Source organism: Rhinopithecus roxellana, chromosome 5, assembly GCF_007565055.1.
Source record: "Rhinopithecus roxellana isolate Shanxi Qingling chromosome 5, ASM756505v1, whole genome shotgun sequence".
Taxonomy (NCBI): Eukaryota; Metazoa; Chordata; class Mammalia; order Primates; family Cercopithecidae; genus Rhinopithecus; species Rhinopithecus roxellana.
Window position 1 is genome coordinate 129,646,746 of NC_044553.1, and position 24,727 is coordinate 129,671,472.

Below are 24,727 nucleotides of genomic sequence, written 5' to 3' on the forward strand. Positions count from 1 at the left end.
GCGCTCCAGTCCCGCGACAGAGCGAGACTCCGCCTCAAAAAAAAAAAAAAAAAAAAGAAATAAAAAGAAACCCAATAAATCATCTATTTAACATTGACTCATAGGCCAAATCACTATGAAAGATGAAAGATTTTTTTTTTTTTTTTTTTTTTTTTTTGGAGACGGAGTCTCGCTCTGTCGCCCAGGCTGGAGTGCAGTGGCCGGATCTCAGCTCACTGCAAGCTCCGCCTCCCGGGTTCACGCCATTCTCCTGCCTCAGCCTCCCGAGTAGCTGGGACTACAGGCGCCCGCCACCTCGCCCGGCTAGTTTTTTGTATTTTTTAGTAGAGACGGGGTTTCACCGTGTTAGCCAGGATGGTCTGGATCTCCTGACCTCGTGATCTGCCCATCTCGGCCTCCCAAAGTGCTGGGATTACAAGCTTGAGCCACCGTGCCCAGCCGAAAGATCAATCTTAAACAGAGTTTTTTGTTTGTTTGTTTTGACTGTGGTATAATTTTTACATTTTTAATCTGGAAAAATTTTTTTTTATTGATACACAATAGATATATATATATGTTCAGGTTGATTCTTTGAGCAAACTTGTTACTGCCTTAATTGCTTTTATTTGAAAACTATGTAACTGTTGCTCTTGCAGAAAGAAACTATTACTGGCAGAAAAATCATCACACGGACCCTGCCCTCATGCTGTCTACCATTCAACAGGAAAATAAAATATGCTGGACTCCACTTGGAAGAAAATGCATTTCTGCCTTTTTAGGAAGTGGTGTGGCAGCCCTAGAGGGTTGGCTGGGCCTCAGCCCAGGGTCCTGGGCTGCTGCTGCCACCCAGAACTCAGGGAGACAGTCTGCCACCCTCATGACGGACACCCAATTGACAGGGTGCCTACTGCTTCCCTGAGCTTCCCAGGTGCCTGCAAGTATTCCCCATCTTCCCAGACCTAGCCCCTTTCACTGCAGAAGCCTGCTTACATTTCTCTGAAAATTTTAAAAGTTTAATATTAAATCTATGATGTGTGCATGATGCTCCTCTTGTCTGACAACTGATGAGAGGAAAGGGGACCCTAGGAGGCAAGGGGCAGAGTAGGGAAAGAGATGAGACAGAAATGGGGTGACACTCACTGGGAGATAAGGTTCTCAATGTGGAAGGAAGCTCTACAAATAGGGAAGGCAAGGAAAAACTCTGCGGCGTAGATTGGGATGGCAAATATCACTGAAAGTACATGAAGATATATATACACATACACACATATAGTTATATACATATATACACAATAGAGTTACATGCATACAGCTATATCTTTATATCCTGTATATTTGAAAGGTCCTAAAAGCAATAACATACCAGTAGCACCAAGACCTTGGTTTCTAAGTACCTTTCTCCACAATAGAAATCAGGATTCCTTGGAAAAAAAACAGCTGATTCAAAAGTGGGGACAGGCCGGGTGCGGTGGCTCAAGCCTGTAATCCCAGCACTTTGGGAGGCCAAGGCAGGCAGATCATGAGGTCAGGAGATCAAGACCATCCTAACACGATGAAACCCCGTCTCTACTAAAAAATACAAAAAATTAGCCGGGCAGGGCATGGCGGGTGCCTGTAGTCCCAGCTACTCGGGAGGCTGAGGCAGGAGAATGGCGTGAACCCAGGAGGTGGAGCTTGCAGTGAGCCGAAATCAGGCCACTGCACTCCAGCCGGGGCGACAAAGCAAGACTCCGTCCCCCCCCCAAAAAAAAAAAAAAAGTCGGGACAGGAGAGGTACAAGACAAGCTTGGAATGTGTTCTGGGGTCAGTATCTAAAAATTGGAGCTGGGCGTGATGGCTCACACCTGTAATCCTAGCACTTTGGGAGACAACGGGAGGATTGTTTTAGGCCAGGAGTTTGAGACTAGCCTGGGCAACATGGTAAGACCCCATCTTTATGGAAAATTTTTTAAAAATAGCTAGGCATGATGGCATTGTGTCTGTAGCTACTCCAGAAGCTGAGGCAGGAGGATCGTTTAAGCTGCAGTGAGCTGTGATCGTGTCATGCCTGAGTGTACAGGACAAGACCCTGTTTCAAAAAAAATAAAAGAGGGAAAATTACAGCTAGATAGGAAAAACAAGTTCTAATGTTCTGTAGTACTGTAGGATGACAATATTTTTTGATACTGACCATTATTTATAATTGTGATTATTAATTACAATTCTGCTCTCTACTTCTATGAGGTCAACTTTTTAAGCTATTTATCTTTCTGTGCCTGGCTTATTTCATTTAACATAATGTCCTCCAGTTCCATCCATGCTGCTATGAATGACAGGATTTCATTCTTTTTTATAGCTAAGTAGTATTCAATTGTGTATATGCACCACATTCTTTTAATCCATTTATCTGCTGGTGAACACTTCGGTGGATTCCATATCTTGGCTATCATGAATAATGCTGCAATGAACACAAGAGTGCAGCTATCTCTTCAATACACTGATTTAACTCTGGACAAATACTCAGTAGTGGAATTGCTGGTTCCTAGGGTAGTTCCATTTGTAGTTTTTTGAGGACTCTGCATACTGTTTTCCATATGGACTACACTAATTCACATTCTCATCGAAAGTGTGGGGGAGCTCCCTTTCGTCTGCATTCTCACCAGCATTTATTTTTATGTCTTTGTGATAACAGCAATTCTAACTGGGAGGAGATGATATCTCATTGTGGTTTCGATTTACATTTCCTTGATGATTAAATGTTGAAAGAATACTTTAGCCATAAAACATCATTTTGACGACCACACTGGTAAAAACTGTGTTGTGCCAACCAAAACAGCATTAGTAGAATCCAGTCTTAAGAACACTTCAGATGGACTCAAGCTGAGGGCATTCTGTAACATACCTAGCATGCATGCTTCAGAAGTCACAAACACATGAAAGGCAAAGGCAGGCAGAGGAACCATTCCAGAGTAAAGATATTAAACATTATGGCAGACTGATAAGATATATAGTGTTAAACAAGATACTTAACATGAAAAAGCCATAAATAACATTATTGGGGCAAATGAAGAAATTGGGTTATAGCCTGTAGATTAGACAAAATAACACTATTAATGTTACATTTCCTCAATTAATATCTTTACTATGGTTATCCAAATGTGTATCCCGGTTCTCAGGAAATGCTGGGGGGACATGATGTCTGCAACCTTCTCCCAAAGTGGTCAAAAGTAAAAAAACAAAATTAAAAAGTTTATAAGCGGGGGGAAACAGAAGGTGCAGAAGAAGAGGGAAAGGAGGCCAGGCTTGGTGGCTCATGCCTGTAATTAGAACACTTTGGGATGTCAAGGTGGGAGGATCACTTGAGCCCAAAAGTTTGAGACCAGCCTGGGCAACATGGCAAGATCCTGTCTCTATAAAAAATTTTTTAAACTAGCCAGGTACAGAGACATATGATGATAGTCCCAGCTACTCTGGAGGCTCAGGCAGGAGGTTTCTTGGAGTCCAGGAGTTTGAAATGTCAGTGAACTATGAGTGTGCCATTGCACCCCAGCCTGGGTGACAAACCAAGACCCTGTCTCCACAAAAAAAAAAGGGGGGGGGAGAGAAACGAAAGAGGGAGGAAAGGAGAAAAATGTATAAACTAATGTGAAAATATATTAGTATTTGTGAATCTGGGTAAAGGGTAGGGTTTTTGGTGTTTTTTTTTTTTTTTTTAACATTCTTTTAAGCAACAGGGTCTCACTCTGTCACCCGGGCTGGAGTGCAGTGGTGTGATCACGGTTCAGTGCAGCCTCTAAGTCTGGACTCAAGTGATCCTCCTGCCTCAGCCTCCTGAGTGGCTGGGATTATAGGCATGTAACACCACACCCAATTAACTTTTACTTTTTTTTTTTTTTTTTTTTGTAGAGAGGAGGTCTCATTATGCTGCCCAGGCTGGTCTCGAACTCCTGGCCTCAAGCGATCCACCCATCTCAGCCTCCCACAGTGCTGGGATTATACCTGTGAGCCAGCATACCTGGCTACTAATATTCTTTTAACTTCTGTAAGTTTAAGGTTGTTTCAAAGTAAAAATTTAAATTAAAACAGCATGGATACATCCATTTCTTTAAAAGTGCAAAAAAACAGAATTCATGTATGTACTTATAAAATACAAATAAAATTCCTCTGGAAGAGACATAGGCAATGATACCACATTTGCCTCTGAATTGGAGGGAATATAACAGCATGGTGAAGAAGCAAGGATATAAGCAGAATGTCTGTATAATTTATCATCCAAACTAGCACACTTCTGACAGAAAGTAGGATTATTCATAATCATGTCAGGACAATAATTTATGTGTGCATCTACGCCAGGCAAAAGGGGATATATTGTCATTACGGGTGGAAAGATGACTTCTCACTGTATGCCTTTTGTATATTTTGATTTTTTAACTATGTAAACATATTATTCAAATATATAAAAATTTACATATATAATTTAAAAAGGAATCACCTAAATCCTCATTAGTATAATAAAAGTTGGAAAATGGGAAAATTCTTAAAATATCATCACAATAGAATCTAAAGTAGCTATTTAAAGAATGAGGGGCCTGGCACAGCAGCTTATGCCTGCAATCTCAGCACTTTGGACAGAAGGATTGCTTGATGCCAGGAGTTTGAAACTAGATTGGTCAACATAGTGAGACCCCATCTCATTTTTAAAAGATTAAAAAATTAGTGGGCCGGGTGCAGTGGCTCACGCCTGTAATACCAGCACTTTGGTTGGCCGAGGCGGGCGGAACATGAGGTCAGGAGACCGAGACCATCCTGGCTAACATGGTGAAACCCCATCTCTACTAAAAATTCAAAAAATTAGCTGGGCAATGTGGCAGGCGCTACCACTACTCAGGAGGCTGAGGCAGGAGAATGGCGTGAACCTGGGAGGCGGAGCTTGCAGTGAGCCGAGATTGCACCACTGCACTCCAGCCTGGGCAACAGAGCAAGACTCCATCTCAAAAAAAACATTAGCTGGGCATGGTGGTATGCACCTATGGTCCCAGCCACTGGGGAGGCTGAGATGGGAGGATCGCTTGGAGACTGAGGCTGTAGTGATCGCACAACTGCACCCTAGCCTGGGCAACAGTGTGTGACCCTGTCTTTTAAATAAACAGTAATAAATTCATAAAAAGGAAAAGGAGGACTCTAGAAAGGCAGTTTTTGAAAGCTTCATAGAGTAAGACACAGCAGAAATGAGAGCAGAGGAATTGGGGTTTGGAGCCAGGGAAGTGTTGGGGAGTGGTGGGGGGAAGCAATCATACATTTTTCTTTATGTAGAGATGGGGTCTTGCTATGTTACTCAGGCTTGTCTTGAACTCCTGGTCTTGAGCAATCTTCCCATCTCAGCCTCCCAAAGTGCTGTACAAGTGTGAGCTACCATGCTGGCCACAATCCTACTTTTAATAACCAAAGAATTACAGCTTATTTTCCTATCACTGACATAAAACACTGGAAATGTCCTTTCTTCCAGGGGCCCTTTATAAACTAGTAAGCAACATATATACTATGGATTTGGAGGCATCAGTATTTTTCTTAAAAGAGGTTGAAATTTAGCTTTTCCTGACTCAACCCTGAATAACTTCAGTACAGCCTTCATACACAATTCTATTTAAGTCAACAGATAAAATCATCATGATTGTGTACTTACAGTGTTCATAGTCCAATAAAGAGTTTAAACCAGCTAATAGAATTTGGAGTTAAGTAGATGGAAAAATCACCACAGCTGAATCAGAAGCCAAACCTTCTGTCAGACATGCAGACATTTATCATCCCAGTTTTCACGTGGTTGGCTGTAAGTTTCTATTCTGCCAAGCATAAGTTCAACAAGACTTGGCTGTGGACAGGGGTATTTTTTATTCTTTCTGCCTGCACATTTCCCAAGAGGGCTGAAGGAGTTCAGGAAATGCCACCCCTAGCCTGAGCATGGTGACTCATGCCTGTAATCCCAGCTGTTTGGGAGACAGAGGTAGGAGGATCACTTGAGGCCAGGAATTGGAGACCAGCCTAGCCAATATGGTGAGACTCTGTCTCTGGAAAAAAGTTTTAAAAAAATTAGCCGGGCATGATAGTGCATGCCTGTGGTCCTAGCTACTCAGGAGACTGAGGTGGGAGGATCTCCACCCCAAAATATGATGCTTTGGTATGCTGATTACTTTGAACTGAGGGTATGTGGGGAGCAGCTCATACAGGCAGAGGTTTTCTCTGAGCTTCCTTATCTAAAGAGATTATCCAAAAGGAACTTAATTGTCATGAATCCCCTCCCCAGGAAACTCACCAACCAGGGAAGACTGGCTCCTATCACAGGAAAAGAGAGCAGACCTTGGCAACACATGCAGACTTTGTCACCGGCTGTTACCTGTTCTTCTGACAGTCCGTTTATCTTTCCCCCAAACTGTTTACTCTCCCCTAAGTTACCTAATCATCTATACCCTCTGTCCTAAGAAGAGGGTACATAAGCTTCTGGATCTCACTGGGTTCTGGGACATTTGCTTTTCTTTCATGTGATGTCCCTGTGTCCATATCTAATTTGTGTACCTTTTCTCCTGTTTATCTGACTACTGTCAATTTCTTTCATGGACTCAATTATTGAATTCTCAGAAAGCAGAAGAAAGGTCTTCCCTCCTGTACAGAAGGAAAGACTCCTGAGCTCAGGAGTTTGAAATCAGCCAGGGCTACATGCTGAAACCCCGTTTCTACTAAAATATAAAAAGCCAGGCATCCAGCCTGGGGGACAGAGCGATACTCTGTCTCAAAAAAAAAAAAAAAAAAAAAAAAAAAAAAATATATATATATATATATATATATGGCAGTAAAAAGAAACAAACCCTAAATTTATCACAGTGAACTCCAGCAACTGAGAAGACCCAAGTGAGCCCTTCCCAAAACAGCCTCTCTCCTGTTCACAGGTAACCACCATCCTGACTTTTCACACTGACTTCTGAATGTTATAGAGATGAATTCAGACAGGTATATTTTTGCCTAGATTATTTTGCTCAACTTTGTGTTTATAAAATTCATAGGCCGGGCGCGGTGGCTCAAGCCTGTAATCCCAGCACTTTGGGAGGCCGAGACAGGTGGATCACGAGGTCAGGAGATCGAGACCATCCTGGCTAACACGGTGAAACCGCGTCTCTACTAAAAAATACAAAAAACTAGCCAGGCGTGGTGGCGGGCGCCTGTAGTCCCAGCTGCTCGGGAGGCTGAGGCAGGAGAATGGTGTGAACCCGGGAGGCGGAGCCTGCAGTGAGCTGAAGTGAGCTGAGATCCGGCCACTGCACTCCAGCCCGGGCGGCAGAGCGAGACTCTATCTCAAAAAAAATAAATAAATAAAAAATAAAATTCATCAAGGTTTTTACATGTAGATACGGGTCATTATTTATTATTTATAGTTGAATTCCACTGAATTTATATACCACCATTTACTTACCCACTTTGCTTTATTTCTAGTTTTTGGCTATTACAAATAATGCTGCTATAAACATTTAAATACTTGTCTTTTCATCAACTGTGCATGTATTTTTCCATGGCCTACTCCACACAGTAGAATGGCCGGTGCATGTGTAAGGTACACATGGTTTTCTAGGTAAACAGCAGATAGTTTACCAAAGTGCTTGTTATAATTAACCCTGCCATGAGCAACATTTGAATTGAAGATCCACCAATTCCACTTCCAGTAACAGATCCCTGAGAGATGTGTACCTATGTAAATCAGGATACACATACTTCAGTGATTACGATTGCAGTGTTGGTGATAACTGCCGACTACACACAACCCAAACAATCATCAGGTATAGAAGGCATCTGCAGTCGAGCACGGTGGCTCACGCCTGTAATCCCAGCATTTTGGGAGGCTGAGGCGGACAGATCACCTGACGTCAGGAGTTAGAGACCAGCCGGGACAACATGGTAAAAGCCTGTCTCTGCTAAAAATACAAAAATTAGCTGGTGTGGTGACGGGTGCCTGCAGTCCCAGTTACATGGGAGGCTAAAGCAGAAGAATCACTTCAACCTGGAAGACAGAGGCCGAAGTGAGCTGAGACTGTACCACTGCACTCCATCCAGCTTGAGCGACAGAACAAGACTCCATCTCACCGGGTGGGGGTGGGGGGAAGGGATCTGCTTACTGTGGCATACATACGGAAATACTAAGATACTGATACGTCTATATAGTGATACACATACACTCTGTATACATACATAGTGAGAAAGATACATACTACATGCTGTATATGTTATATATAATGAGGTAACACTATCAGTAAAAATTAAGAAGTTGGAATTACAACATGGATAAATACAGAAAATGAAATACCAAATGGGAAAGACAAAAAAAATACATACAGGTAAGCATAAGCAAAACCATACAAGATGTATTCCTGTAGCTTAAATATGTAATCACGAGGAATAAAATTACAAACAGCAGCATGGAGGACTCATCTCAGAAGAAAAGGTCAAGATGGGGAAGGGATACCCACAAGTTTTGAGGAGTTCAGGATCATTTCTTTCTCGACTTGGGTATTAGATTACATATTTGTAAAGCAGTACTGTATTGTATGCAATTTTTTTCCTATATATACCTCACAAGAAACAAGTTTGAGAAAAAATAGTTCTGGGTTCAAGGTAACAGACCTGAAATTTCTGGGTTTCATGTCAGTGAAATGTGTAAAGGATCTGGACTATGAATGCCTGAATTAATACCCTAGCTCTGCCACTCTCCTGTGTGAGGCTGAACAAGGCTCTTAGCCTTTTTGTATGGCTTTTTCTCTTTATTGAGATGGAGTTTCACTTTTGTCGCCCGTGCTAGAGTACAATGGCACAATCTTGGCTCACTGCAACCTCCGCCTCCCAGGTTCAAGCAATTCTGCTGCCTCAGCCTCCAGAGTAGCTGGGATTACAGGAGCCCGCCACCGTGCCAGGTTAATTTTTGTTTAGGTTTTTTTTTGTTTTTTGGGGTTTTTTTTTTAGTAGAGATGGAGGGGTTTCACCATGTTGGCCAGGCTGGTCTCAAGCTCCTGACCTCAGGTGGTCCACCTGCTTTGGCCTCCCGAAGTGCTGGGATTGCAGGCATGAGCCACCGCACCCAGCCTGTATGGCATTTTTATCGTCACTAATATATAACAGGTGGAAATGGAAAGCAAGAGGAACAGTGACTGATACAGAATAAGTACTCAATTGATGGTGACTAATACTGGTAACTTACATCCTCTGCTGTATTTAATCCACAACAATACTAGGCTTTGCTCAGAAGAGCAAATGTTTCAATAGGCCAAGTGAGTGAGTTGGCCTGAAGGACCGTGCTCTCTTCCCTTTCTGCACTGGCCATTTGACTGGCAAATTCAAACCAAGAACCCGGTCCCGTGCCTCGGTTACGACATGTTCATTCACAGGCCAAGGGCTGATAATAAGGTCATTTGCCAAGCCCTGGGTGGCTCCCTTTCCTAGGGTGGAGCCCTTTAACCACAGGATGACTTGGAGAACCTGACCCTACATGTTGCCTGGATGACAACTAGCCCCCATGCCTCAGGATTCTGTATCACAGTTGCTTCCACTCCCTTACCTGGGAAATAAGTTGGGCCTCCTTTATACAAACAAAAGGAAGATCTTTCTTGAATGCAGACAAACACGTTTCCAGGACTACTCTGCAGGAACAGTTTCTGAGAAGGACTACAACGCCTCAAAAACTGTGCTTTTCAGGCCGTGAAGGAATGCACCTGCAGCCTCATGAATTCCCTGGGTGAACCTCAAGCAAACTCTGCTCACCTGCTTAAAGTCAATCTTCTTTAACAGTGGCTACATCTGAAGCCTTCACAAAGCTGAATTTGCAGCTTCAGTTCTGTTGATTCTGGGTCAGATCTGATCCTGCATGAACATGAGCCTGTCAGAAGAGCCTTGGCCAAGTGGAATATTATGGCTGTCCTTGAATATATGCCACTTCCAGAATTTTTTAGTATTACACCAGACAATTCATGGACTGTCATTGACCCATCAGAAAAACGTGCTGAAGTGGATGGAAAATATCATACACCTGCAGGACATACTCTTTCAATCATTATCTACTTGAAAGGGTACTACACCTGGGTAACTTTCTGAACCAAACCTTTAACAGCTGACTTAAAACACAGAAAGCAATAGCCATCCAAATGCTGTCTGAGCTTCGCTTTGCTGCTAGGACTTAAGATTTTGGAGGCAATTTGGTCCAGTCATTCTCAAACTGTAATAAACACACAAAACACTGGAAGTATTATTAACACGTGATTCTCAATCCATAGGCCTGGGATTGAGTGTATGCCTCTGTGCACGCCCCTGCCCGCCCGCTCGCGTTCTCCCTTACTCCCCAGCCCTTGAAGGGGTTTGAGTGTATAAAGCACTCATTCACATATTGAAACTGGGCTTCAACTCTGCTCCCTCCTCAGATTTGGCACACTACTGTAATTTTCTCTACCCCAGGTTAGTGAACCCGAATCCCGCTTCTCTCAACGTGCATTCCTCAGACCAATCCTGGCACTTGTTAGAAATGCAAATTCTTATGCCGCAAACCAAACCCTGACAATCAGAAACCCCGGGATGGAGCGTGCACAGTTTAACAAGCCCCCAGGTGATACTAATGCACACTCAAGTGGGGAAACAACTGCCCTTGCCAGAGGGATATACTAGAACAAAGTAGAACTGCTGGAGAAAAGCAAACACTATATCCAAAAAATGGAAATTAAATTATGCAGTTAAATTGTAATTAAAGTGAACACGGCTTGAGCAATACAACACGTTTCTGATTCAGAAAAAACGTTTTATAAGCATTTATAACAGAGGAGGTCATGGACTAGACAGGGTGTGCATACAAGTGGCAGGCAAGGAGGAAGAGGCTGGAGATATGTAACATTTCTACTTACATAAGAGAAGGTAGCTTCAGCCACTGGTAAAACGGGCAGTAAAAAATCTGTAGAGGAGATTCTGGTGGAAGAGTATGTTCAGGGAATGTTCCCTTCTAAGTTCCACTTATGTATACTGAGGCTGAGAATTGTAAAGAGAAGATACATCAGGTCATTCAAAATACAAGTACATGTATCTAGAAGTTATGCAAAACGTGCTTTGTGTTCCATGAAAAGGGGAGATACAGATGCGCCAGAGGAATATTTTATAAAAACGTAGTTTTCTGTACACTGACAAATATTCTTTGCTTGATCAAACTTTAGTCAGGCACTTGAACCTTCTGTGGTCTGTGCACTTCCCTTGTGAAATCCAGCTTTAGCAAGAGCCTCCTTACCTTTGATATCTTACCAGGTTCAGGGGCCCGGCGCGGTGGCTCACGCCTGTAATCCCAGCACTTTGGGAGGCCGGACCATCCTGGTTAACACGGTGAAACCCCGTCTCTACTGAAAATACAAAAAATTAGCCGAGCATGGTGGCGGGCGCCTGTAGTCCCAGCCACTCCGGAGGCTGAGGCAGGAGAATGGCGGGAACCCGGGAGGCGGAGCTTGCAGTGAGCCGAGATTGCACCACTGCACTCCAGCCTGGGGGACAGAGCGAGACTCCGTCTCAAAAAAACAAAAACAAAAACAAACAAAAAAAATCTTACCAGGTTCATTATCCTGCACCATTCCCCCAAGTGATGTTTGATCACCCTGGCCTGTCTTCAGCAAAAATCCTTTTAGGCTGGTTTCCCCATAATCCCCCTAACCTTTGAGGTTTCTCCTTGGTAAGTTTCCATTCACAGACATCCCAGGCTGCTCTTTGGTTATAAACTCCCACTTGCCCAGGCTGTATTTAGAGTTAGCCCAATCTCTATCTGCAGAGGTCCCTGTATCTATCACCATGGTGACCTTTACCTTGCTTTAACAAGCATAATTGAATTATTTATATATTTATTTATTTTGAGACGGAGTCTCACTCTGTCACCCAGGCTGGAGTGTAGTGGTGCGATCTCGGCTCACTGCAAGCTCCGCCTCCTCGGTTCACGCCATTCTCCTGCCTCAGCCTCCCGAGTAACTGGGACTACAGGCGGGCATCCGGCTAATTTTTTGTACTTTTAGTAGAGACGGGTTTTACCACGTTAGCCAGGATGGTCTGGATCTCCTGACCTCGTGATCCACCTGCCTCGGCCTCCCAAAGTGCTGGGATTACAGGCAAGAGCCACCGCACCCAGCAATTGAGTAATTTTTTAATGCACACACACAAAATAAACCAAACAGCTATATGTTTTATTTATATATATGTTTTTATGTTATATGTTATATATATATATGTTTGCACATATATGTTATGCAAAATCCATACCATCTTTTAAGATAAAATGTGTGGTACTGTGGCAAATTTGCTGTGCTTCTCTGGCCTCTGTCCATTAAGAGATATTTTGGTAGAAAAGTGACAGGATAGAATCAAAAGCAAATTCAATATACACATATGCACACGCAGATATGTACTTTATAAGAGGAGTCTCATTAAAATAAATTCTACCCTCAAACTTACTGAAAAATATGTAAAGTATTTTGAAAATCTATTAAAGACAACACAATATTTTAAAAGTAAGGCACGTGAACAAATTTGCCCACAAATGATTTTTGGAACCATAAAATTCATGTAAAACGATGTCTGTATTGTTCTACATAAAACCAAGTGCTCTCTTCAGGTCACATTTGTAAAGCCAGAACTAAAAGAAAAAAGTCTAAAATTAAGAGGGAAAGTAGAATCCTTTAAAATCTTATTTTATAGGGTACATTTTAAGACTGTAGAGGAACATTTATGTTTTTTAAAAAACTAAATCCACAACATAAAAACAAGAGAACATAAAAAACAAATATGGAACACGGGCTTCCCGCGGCCGCGGAACGAAAACCCTGCGGACCAGCACCAACATCCTCACCGCGCACTGCGGCCCAGACCAGAGCGGGTTTGGCCCCTGCGAGCGGCCACTGTGCCCCGACACGTCACCTTCCCAGAATACCCAGGGGCCAGCCGGCCGCGCTGAAATGATGGCATATTCCCTGCAGGCTGCTACAATAGTGGCGGGTAGGAGGAAAGCTCCCTCATTTTCCCCTGGTGGCAGGCATGGAACATCCCCTGAAACCTTATGCAGTCATCTTGGTTTTTCTTCCCTAGCCTCAAAAAACACTTCAAAACTACTAAATTCTCTCCTTCAGGAGAGTCTAGGAATAGGAGTTTTAAAATAATTAAGACAACATAACATCTACTATAAAACATACATCCATTTAAAAACTATTTGATCCAAAAGGAACTAAATCATTGATGGAGAAAAAAATGACATCATAGATCTCAAAGGAAATGTTCGTTTCTTCTATTCCTACTTGCCTGGAAATTTATGGCCTTTAAAAGCTGATTCTGAGAGGTGAAGCCAGCTGCACTTCCTGGGTCCGGTGGGGACTTGGAGAACTTTTCTGTCTTACAAGAGGTTTGTAAAATGCACCAATCAGTGCTGTGTAAAAACGCACCAACTGATGCTCTGTAGCTAGCTAGAGGTTTGTAAAATGCACCAATCAGCACTCTGTAAAATGGACCAGTCAGCACTCTGTAAAATGGACCAATCAGCAGGATATGGGTGGGGACAAATAAGGGAATAAAAGCTGGCCACTCCACCCCAACCACCAGGGGCAAGATGCTGTGGTTCCCTTTCATGCTGTGGAATGTGGAAGTTTTGTTCTTTCCATCTTCACAATAAATCTTGTTGCTGCTCACTCTTCAGGTCCTTGCCACCTTTAAGAGTTGTAACACTCACTGCAAAGGTTCTCAGCTTCATTCCTGAAGTCAGCAAGACCACAAACGCACCCAGACACAATTCTCAATTGAAATTTGAAACGTGGCCAGGCGTGGTGGCCCAAGCCTGTAATCCCAGCACTTTGGGAGGCTGAGACGGGTGGATCACGAGGTCAGGAGATCGAGACCATCCTGGCCTATACGGTGAAACCCCGTCTCTACTAAAAAATACAAAAACCGGCCGGGCGCGGTGGCTCAAGCCTGTAATCCCAGCACTTTGGGAGGCCGAGGCGGGCGGATCACGAGGTCAGGAGATCGAGACCATCCTGGCTAACACTGTGAAACCCCGTCTCTACTAAAAAATACAAAAAAAAACTAGCCGGGCGAGGTGGCGGGCGCCTGTAGTCCCAGCTACTGGGAGGCTGAGGCAGGAGAATGGCGTAAACCCGGGAGGCGGAGCTTGCAGTGAGCTGAGATCCGGCCACTGCACTCCAGCCCGGGCGACAGAGCGAGACTTCGTCTCAAAAAAAAAAAAAAAAAAAAAAAAAAAAAAAAAAAAAAAATACAAAAACCTAGCCGGGCGAGATGGCGGGCGCCTGTAGTCCCAGCTACTCGGGAGGCTGAGGCAGGAGAATGGCGTAAACCCGGGAGGCGGAGCTTGCAGTGAGCCGAGATTGCGCCACTGCACTCCAGCCTGGGCGACAGAGCGAGACTCCGTCTCAAAAAAAAAAAATATTTGAAAGGTAGTGCATACTACTTCCTGAACAAATGCTGCTACCTAATTTAATACTGTTAGCATTATATGATCTACCTATAATCCATGTACACATATACTAAGAAGCATATGTAGAAACAAACACCAATGTTTATATGTATATACATATTTTTCTTTTTTTCTAGAGATGAGGTCTGGTTCTATCGCATGGCCTGGAGTGCAGTGTTACAATCACTAATCACTGAAAACTTGAGTTTCTGGGCTCAAGTGATCCTCCTGCCTTAGCCTCCTAAGTAACTGGGAGTACAGGGTGAGTCACTAAGCTTATGTACCTATCTGATCTCTCTCAATATCTCTCTGTCTCTTCCCCCCACTTTCCCCCAAGTTTTTAAATTTTTTCACCTTGAAACATTAACCCACATTGCTCCTTAAAAGAATAAGTTGGCCGGGCGCGGTGGCTCAAGCCTGTAATCCCAGCACTTTTGGAGGCCGAGAAGGGCAGATCACGAGGTCAGGAGATCGAGACCATCCTGGCTAACATGGTGAAACCCCGTCTCTACTAAAAAATACAAAAAAATTAGCCAGGTGAGGTGGTGGGCGCCTGTAGTCCCAGCTACTTGGGAGGCTGAGGCAGGAGAATGGTGTGAACCCGGGAGGCGGAGCTTGCAGTGAGCTGAGATCTGGCCACAGCACTCCAGCCTGGGCGATAGAGCGAGATTCCGTCTCAAAAAAAAAAAAAAAAAAAAAAAAAAGAATAAGTCACCCAAGTCCAGACGCGGTGGCTCATGCCTGTAATCCCAGCACTTTGGGAGGCCAAGGTGGGTGGATAACAAGGTCAGGAGTTTGAGACCAGCCTGGCCAATATAGTGAAACCCCATCTCTACTAAAAATACAAAAATTAGCTGGGCATGGTGGCGGGTGCCTGTAATCCTAGGTACTTGGGAGGCTGAGGCAGGAGAATCACTTGAATCTGGGAGGCAGAGGTTGCAGTGAGCCGAGATTGCGCCATTGCACTCTAGCCTGGGCAGCAGAGTGAGACTCCATCTCAAAAAAAAAAATGTCAACCTGGCCAAAAAAACCCACAATGTGTGTTTATAATCAGATGTATATCTCTGATTAATCAAGGAATAAAAAACTATAGAACTAGCTGAATATCATTCCTAAATTTGTCACAAGGAGTTTTATAATTTTGGAATTATTCCCTGCCACCCCTTAAAATTTTTATAATAGCAACATTCTTCTATAATTACATAGATTTTTAGAAAGTCAAATTACAAATAAAGAGGTGAGGAATTTATAGTTTTGGGAACAATTTGTTATATTGTCAGGCTTATGTTGTATAATGCAACAAATAAAAGTTTATGCTATATTTTTGTAAGATGAAATCAGAACATCAACAATAGGAAAACTGATTGATTGGAAAATAATGTCAAGTTGGAAGAGAGCTCCATTGGAGAAAAGGGAGCATAATGCATACAGGAGGGATGACAAAATTTCTCTGCTTAACCAAAATATACTCAGGCTTCTCCTCCACCCATCTGTGGACCTCATTATAAAATCTAGTTTTAACATGGAAGCCTGTTTATCAAGAACTCTCTTCTCAGCCAGGCAAGGTGGCTCACCCCTGTAATCCCAGCACCTTGGGAGGCTGAGGCAGGCAGATCACGAGGTCCATGGCAAAAACAAAAGGTTGGTAGAGGAAATAGGCAAGAAGATAGGGGTAACATGTCCCACATAACTTCAAACCCAACAAGGCCAACAAAATTTAATCTTGAGGTGTGAGAATCAGCTTTTTTGATTCTACCTCTCACCTTACAGAGACACTGGGGTAGGGCTTAGGTTCCCAAGCCTCCAAGGGACTCTGCTGCCATGACTGCTGGAGTCAGCCCACGCCACAGTTCTGCAGGTTGTAGTCAGGTGTCTATGTCTATCACAGGTTGGAATTACGCACTAGTGAATCTACAGGTCTGGGTCTGGGAACTCAGGGGTGGCCCTGCCCACATGGCTCCACTGAGTATTGCCCTAGTGAGGGCACTCTGTGGTGGCCCCAACCCAACAGTTCTGCTGGACATTGCCCTGGTGGGAACTTTCTATGGCAGCCCTGCCCCTATAGCAGTTTTCTGATTGGGCCCTGAGGCATCCTTCAAGGCTTCCTTGGAAATTAGGTGGAGAAAGCCATGCCTTCACAGCTGTAGATTTAGCATGCCCGCAGTTAGCACCGCATGGGAGCTGCCCCATGTTTTGCTCCTTGTGTTTTCTGGAGGAGTGATCTGAGCTGTACCTGGGCCCACTTGAACCACAGATGGGGAAGCTGGGGAATGCTTTGCTTGACTTCAGGGAGGAGATACATGAGGCAGCGTAGTCACTGAGCCCCAAGTTCCCACAGGCATCCTGGGTTTCACTGGGACCCTGGGCTCCTTCCTTACAATTGTTATTCCCTCAAGGACCTGGCACTTGAGTATGTGATGGTTGTGGCATCCTCAGTGTTCTCTGAAATGTCTTCAGGGTCACCCTCCCATTGTGTTAATGAATAGTAGCTGGTGTCCCAGTCATACTAACCTCCTTATCAAACGGTCAGTTGGCCACACAGTTGGTTTTCTCTCCTGAACACATTTTAAAAATTCTTCACAAGGCCAGGCTGTTAATTTTCCAAATCTTTATGTTCAACTTCCCTTTAAAAATAATTTTCTTTGGCCCTTTCCGGCAGTGACGACCTACCCACGAGAACATGTCTCTTGCAAAGGATCTCCTTCATCCCTCTCCAGAAGAGGAGACGACGAAACACAACAAGAAACGCCTGGTGCAGAGCCCCAATTCCTACTTCATGGATGTGAAATCCCCAGGATGCTATAAAATCACCACGGTCTTTAGCCATACACAAACGGTAGTTTTGCGTGTTAGCTGCTGCACTGTCCTTTGCCAGCCTACAGGAGGAAAAGCAAGGCTTACAGAAGGATGTTCCTTTAGGAGGAAGCAGCACTAAAAGCACTCTGAATCAAGATGAGTGGGAAACCATCTCAATAAACACATTTTGGATAAAATAATAATAATCATCATCATCATCTTTGGTCAGGCGAGGTGGCTCACACCTGTAGTCCCAGCACTTTGGGAGGCCGAGTTTGGTGAGTCACGAGGTCAGGAGTTTGAGACCAGCCTGGCCAATATGATGAAACCCCATCTCTACTAAAAATACAAAAATTAGCCGGGCATGGTGGCAGGCATCTATAATCTCAGCTGCTTGGGAGGCTGAATCAGGAGAATCACTTGAGCCCAGGAGGCAGAGGTTGCAGTGAGCCAAGATCGCGCCATCATACTCCTGCCTGGGCGACAGAGCAAGACTCCATCTCAATAATAATAATAATTTTTATTATCTTTTTTTAAAGATGGGGTCTCACTCTGTTGCCCAGACTATAGTATGATCATAGCTCATTACAGCCTCGACCTCCTGTGTTCAAGCAACCCATCCCGGCTAATCTGCTTCCCTTTTGATTACAAGTTCTAGCTTTTTTTTTTTTTTGGGACGGAGTTTTGCTCTGTCGCCCAGGCTGGAGTGCAGTGGCGTGATCTCAGCTCACTGCAAGCTCCGCCTCCCGGGTTCACGCCATTCTCCTGCCTTAGCCTCCCGAGTAGCTGGGACTACAGGTGCCCGCCACCACGCCCAGCTAAGATTTTGTATTTTTAGTAGAGATGGGGTTTCACCCTGTTAGCCAGGATGGTCTTGATCTTCTGACCTCGTAATCTGCCCGCCTCAGCCTCCCAAAGTGCTGGGATTCCAGGCGTGAACCACCATGCCCGGCCTATAAATTCTATCTTTAACTTGACTTTCTCTTCTCACAGTTTACTATAAGCATTTAAGAGAAGCCATGCAGTACCCTGAAAACTTGGCTTAGAGATTTCTTCCGCCAAATATCCTAGTTCATTGCTCTTACATTCTACCCTCCAAAAACTACTAAGGCACAGAAATACCTCCACCAAGTTTGTGGCAGGCAGGCTCCCATCAGCAACCAGAACAGTCTGTTTCCACTGACCCTCTATTATAATTCTAATGAATGTATAATGTAAACATTAAAGAACTGGAGAAACTGGGGCCTGAGCGTAGGGGCTGGAACATTAAAATAAACCCATTAAGACCTCGCCTGGGCTTTCTTAGCCTAAAGTCTGGTTGAATAATAAAAGCATTTTACACATGTACCTTGTTCCAGGTACCCACTTAAGATTAAAAAGCTTCCCAAGACTCTAGAGAAAGATTTCCAGACCCTAGGTCCTACTTAAAGATAAGATATAGATTGAAGGAAACGCTCCTCTTTGGAGATGCAATTCCACTCGTAGCATGGAGCTCAGAATGTATATAAGCACCAGAAAAAAACTTGTAATTTTGCGTTGGTATGGTGAATTACTCCGGCCTTCTCCCTGTAACCAGCTGCAGAAATAAACTTCCTTCTTTCCCAGACCTTGTTCTTTCCAGGAACAAATCCTCTGCCACTTTGTAACAAGGATGGCTTTTCCTCTAGTTTCCAATAAGATATTCCTCATTTCCATCTAAGACTTCATCAGAATGGCCTTTACTTCTATATTTTTTCCAACATTCTGTTCACAACCACCTAGGTAATCTCAAAGATGGAGGCTTTTTCTGCAGCTTTTCATCTTCTTCTGAAACCTTACCAGAATCGCCTTAATGCATGGCAAACCAGGCTTCTTCTAGCGTGCACTTCCAAACCCCTCCAGCCTCTACCCATTACCCAGCTCCAAAGCAGCCTCTACGGTTTTAGGTATTTGTTATAGCAACACCGCCACTTCTCAGTACCAATTTCTATCTTAGTCAACTGTGCTGCTAAGCATAATATCTGAGACTAGGACATGTATAAAGAACAGAAATTTGTTTCTCACAGTTCTGGAAATCCAATTATGTCAATCCAATTATTATGCCATCAAGTCACCGGCATAATTGGTTAATTGGTGTCTGGTAAGGGACGCTCTGTACTTTCTTTCTTTTTTTTTTTTTGAAATGGAGTTTGACTCTGTTACCCAGGCTAGAGTGCAGTGGTGCAATCTTGTCTCACTGCCACCTCCACCTCCCGGGTTCAAGTGATGAAGTGATTCTCCTGCCTCAGCCTCCTAAATAGCTGGGATAATAGGTGCCCACCACCATGCCCAGTTAACTTTTGTATTTTTAGTACAGACAGGGTTTCACTGTGTTGGCCAGGCTGCTCTCAAACTCCTGACATCGTGATCCGCCCACCTCGGCCTCCCAAAATGCTGGGATTACAAGCCTGAGCCACCACGCCTGGCCTACTCTGTGCTTTCAAGGTAGTGTGTGGCCAGGTGTGGTGGCTCATGCCTATAGGGCCAGCATTTTGGGAGGCCAAGGTGGGAGGATCACTGGAGCCCAGGAGTTTAAGACCAGCCTGGGAAACATACTATCGCACTGAAGATTACATTTCAACATGAATTTTATTTTTTATTTTTATTTTATTTATTGATTTTTTTGAGACAGTGTCTTGCTCTGTCGCCCAGGCTGGAGTTCAGTGGTGTGATCTCAGCTCACTGCAAGCTCCGCCTCCTGGGTTCACGCCATTCTCCTGCCTCAGCCTCCAGAGTAGCTGGGTCTACAGGCGCCCACCACCACACCCGGCTAATTTTTTTTTGTATTTTTAGTAGAGATGGGGTTTCACCGTGTTAGCCAGGATGGTCTAGAAATCCTGACCTTGTGATCCACCTGCCTCAGCCTCCCAAAGTGCTGGGATTACAGGCATGAGCCACTGCACCCGGCCTCAACATGAATTTTTGAGAGGTCACCATCATTCGAACCACAGCAGTGAGGATTATTCCCTGGATACTTGGCCTGGAATTCTTTCCTTCTTGGCTTTCTTTCCTCTATAGGTATTCCCTGACTTCCTGGGCTGCAAAGCTCATATTCCTAGCTCTATTTAAGACCCCTCCATTCTCTATATTGGATTCTGCTTCTCCCTTGGGATTTCTCTGTCATCTGAATCCCCTCTTCTCAAATCCCTGCTTACGATATGCTTTGCCGACTCTGTCCACCTCTTTCTTGGCATTATTTTACCCTTCGGTTCCCTTGCATCCTTTGATATTTCCCCCTTCAAGCCCCTACCTGCTTCATCATTCCTCCCTCTGCCCTCCCCTGCCAGCCTTTTATCTCCTCCAGTACTGCAATCACTTGCTTTTTAGGGCCCTCTTCTCCTAAGGGACGGAAGATCCTGCAAAATCAACTACCTGAGTCAGAAAAGAAAAAAAAGCTCATTGGAAATAGACTGGATGACAATTGCTAGATGTCTGCTCAGCCATTTACCTAAAATTTAGTTAACAGCCTCCATAAGAATGACCTCTGATAATAGGCACTTACATCCCCCTGAGTCTCTGTAAATAATGCCCCCTAATGTGGCACTTCAGAAATTGAGATAATAGATGCAGGAAGCACACTCTTTGACCTCTCTCCCCTGAGGTGGGTCATAAAAGAATTCTCTGACCTACCTCCCCTGAAAGTAGGTCATAAAATCCTCATTCAGGAGGGGTCCTTCTCTATACCCAGAGACCAAGAAAAATCTGAATAGCTCTTGCTAAGTTCTCCCCAGATTATTGCCACTAGGTCGTACCCATTTGTTTTCCAATCACACATCTGCATAGCTGTCTGTAAAAGTGGATTTTTCCAGCCATGCTCGGTGGCTCATGTCTATAATCCCAGCACCTTGAGAGGTCAAGGTGGGTGAATCAGTTGAGCTTGGGAGTTCAAGACCAGCCTGGGCAAAAAGGCAAAACCCCATCTCTACAAAAACAAAACAAAACAAAACAAAAATTAGCCGGGTGTGGTGGTGCCCACCTGGAGTCCCAGCTACTCGGGAGGCTGAGGTGGAGTATGGCTTGAGCCCGAGGAGGTGGAGGTTGAAGTGAGCTGAGATCGTGTCACTGAACTCCAGCCAGGGTGACAAAGCCAGACCTTGTATCAAAAAAAAAAAAAAAAGAAACAAACAAAAAAAAAAACAGGGTTCTCCCTGGTTCTTTTGGTCTTCATTTCTAAAAGCTCCCATGTCACATAATACTTTTAGTAACTACATTTGATACGATTTTTTCTTATTACTATGTCTTTTGTTATACGCGTCTCACTCATTAACCTTGTAACAGGTGATGAAAATATATTACTTTCTTATTCCTACAATTTCAAACAAATCAATTTGTGTCTGTTGGTGGGTGGGCCACTCAGGAAGTTCACCAGAACACTGGATGTCATCACCAAAGACATACGAACTGTAAACTAGGAAAACTCATTAGGCTGTCACTGCCTTCCTAACTTCACCATCTAAAGACAAGCTCAAGTTTAAACAATCTTGACTGGTTGATCTCTGGACTCAGAAGCTGAGTTTACGGTTTATTCCAAATATTAATCTTCGTTTTTCTTTTATTTTCACATAAACTAAACTCCTCTCATTAAAAGCCTGACAGCTATGACCACCTAGCAGTTATCTTCTACCAAGTCCCAACAAATGTTACAGCTGGTTCTTAATGAACAAAAAGCAACTCAACAACAACAAATTGACTAACATCATTCAAATGAAAAAATGTGTCTTTTTTTTTTTTTTTTTTTTGAGACGGAGTCTCGCTCCATTGTCCAGGCTGGAGTGCAGTGGCACAATCTGGGCTCACCGCAAGCTCCGCCTCCCGGGTTCAAGTGATTCTCCTGCCTCAGCCTCCCGAGCAGCTAGGACTGACTACAGGGGCCCGCCACCACGCCTGGCTAATTTTTTGTATTTTTAGTAGAGACGGGTTTTCACCGTGTTAACCAGGATGGTCTCAATCTCCTGACCTCGCGATCTGCCCGCCTCGGCCTCCTAAAGTGCTGGGATTACAGGCGTGAGCCACCGCACCCGGCCATTTTTGTATTTTTAGTAGAGACAGGGTTTCACCATGTTGGCCAGGCTGGTCTCAATACTCCTAACCTTAGGTGATCCACCCGCCTCAGCCTCCCAAAGTGTTGGGATTACAGGCATTAGTCACTGCGGCCCGTATGAACAGATTTTCTAATAAAATATGAACTATGCATGTGTGCCATTAAAACACACTCGTGTACATCCATGTTTGTAATTGAAATCAGCCTAATAGAGTTCACACCAACTGTTAAATGTAGTACGTGGCATTAAAAGTGGATATGGGGCCAGGCTTCCCTGCATATTTACTGTGAATTATCCTGAATTGTGTTCCCCTCACACGCTGCGGCAAAACATAGCATTGTTTCAGTTTTGAAATATATTTAAAAAAATATTCCTGCTGAAATGAACTTAGTCATTTCTATGTTTTTACCCCTCTTTTTCCTTTTTCTTGTTCCGATCCTTTTTTTTTTTTTTTTTTTTTTTTTGAGACAGGGTTTTGCTCTGTAGCCCAGGCTGGAATTCAGTGGTCAAATCTCAGCTCTGCTCACTGCAACTGCCACCTCCTGGGCTCAGATGATTTTCCCACCTCAGCCTTCCGAACAGCTGAGAACACAGGCATGCACCACCACATACAGCAATTTTTTTTTTTTTGTATGTTTTTGTAGAGATGGGGTTTATCCACATTGCCCAAGCTGGTCTCGAACTCCTGGACTCAAGTGATCTGCCCTTCTCTGCCTCCAAACTGATGGTTTTACAAGCGTGAGCCACCGCGCTTGGCCCTGCCCTTTCTTCTTCCAGCTTTCTGGGACCATCTCTCTCATTAAAACTCAGTAATATCCCTAGCAGCTGCTTGTACCAACGTTCTGTAAGCTTTTTCATGGCTTCTTATTTTCTTGATACCAGATGGTTCCACAATCCTGAATCCTATAAACCAAATGAAGTTTCCATTGGAAAGCATGAATGGAACCTGTGCCTGAAACATTCAAGGACTGATGTGGGATCCTGCACAGAGTGGAGTGAGTGGATGAAGAGAATGATGCAAGTTTTTGACCATTTTCCTTGCGACCATTTCCTTTGGCCCTTAGGATGTTTTGGTTTTGATTTTGTGTTTTCTCTGTCAAACCCTCTACACTTTTGCCTGTATAGACTCTTTCTCTAAAGCCAAAACTTTGGGTTAACCACTTTTCAGACACTAGGAAACCAAAATTCTCAATTTACAGTCATATCTGTGGCATCCCTATTAGGAAATTGCCAACTGTAGCTAATGAATGTATCTAAATACATATAAAATCAAAGAATTAATGTGCCATTAAGTATCCTCAACATCTAGCCCCAGCATATACTTTCAGATTGATTAAGGTAAATGAAATAATCTCTATCTGTAGTTCTGAGAGGTGAAGCTAACTGGGCTTCTGGGTCTGTGGGGACTTGGAGAACTTTTCTGTCCAGCTAAAGGATTGTAAATACGGCGGGCGCAGTGGCTCAAGCCTGTAATCCCAGCACTTTGGGAGGCCGAGACGGGCGGATCACGAGGTCAGGAGATGAAGACCATCCCGGCTAACACGGTGAAACCCCGTCTCTACTAAAAAGTACAAAAAACGAGCCGGGCAAGGTGGCGGGCGCCTGCAGTCCCAGCTACTCCGGAGGCTGAGGCAGGAGAATGGCGTGAACCCGGGAGGCGGAGCTTGCAGTGAGCTGAGATCCGGCCACTGCACTCCAGCCTGGGCGGCAGAGCGAGACTCTGTCTCAAAAAAATAAAATAAAATAAAATAAAATAAAATAAAATAAAAGGCTCATCTGATAAGGGGAGGTTCACATAGGCTATTCTGCCTTTTAATGAACTCAAAGTCAACTGATTACTTTAATTACATCTGCATTATATCTTCACTTTTGACATTTAACATAGTATAAACACAGTAACGATATCCTTTGCCACATGCTATTGGCAGGTTCTTCCCACACCCAAGGAAACGGGATTGCATAAGAGAGTGACTAATTGTGGGTCACCCTAAAGTGCTTCCACTTCTGTCACCATGCTTCAGTCACCATCTACTGTACTTTAGGGCCACATCCTATCTCCCATCAGACCAGCTGGTAATTTCCTGCTTCACCAAGTTTTTCCTGTTGTAACTTGGGTTGCAATTCTGCTCAGCTAAGGATGTACCTAGAAAGAACTTATGTGTTCTGTGTGTCCTTAACTTCTACCTAACAGCTTGCCCACGCAAGTAGAACTCAACATGAATCTTTCATAGCTGAATTATTATTAATATTATGTCTTAAGGTCTTACATGGGAATAACACCTTTAATACAAACATAGTCCCAATCTGGCTTGAAAGACCTTGTTCTCATACCTTCCTTTCCACGTGCATCGCTGTGACTATGTGGTGTTCTGCAAATATAGTCTGTCTTGTCATTCCTACCCTTGGCTTA

General features: G+C 43.9%; 2 protein-coding genes across 3 annotated transcripts in view; one reads left to right on the forward strand and one right to left on the reverse strand.

Moving 5' to 3' along the window:
* The window catches only part of SNRPN (small nuclear ribonucleoprotein polypeptide N), a 149,014-nt gene that overhangs the window by 51,558 nt on the left and 72,729 nt on the right, over nucleotides 1–24,727 (reverse strand). The window contains exons 3-4 of one of the 2 annotated variants that reach the window (XM_030931117.1): nucleotides 10,881–10,995; nucleotides 10,462–10,536 (exon numbers count right to left, since the gene is read on the reverse strand). The gene's annotated coding sequence lies outside the window, so the exon portion shown is untranslated. The remainder of the gene's footprint in view (nucleotides 1–10,461; nucleotides 10,537–10,880; nucleotides 10,996–24,727) is intronic. The other variant, XM_030931116.1, reaches the window with a different exon arrangement.
* On the forward strand, nucleotides 17,142–17,451 carry LOC115897645 (40S ribosomal protein S27-like). The gene has a single exon (XM_030931120.1). It carries the CDS (start codon nucleotides 17,142–17,144, stop codon nucleotides 17,394–17,396), a length of 255 nt encoding a protein of 84 aa, XP_030786980.1. The 3' UTR covers nucleotides 17,397–17,451.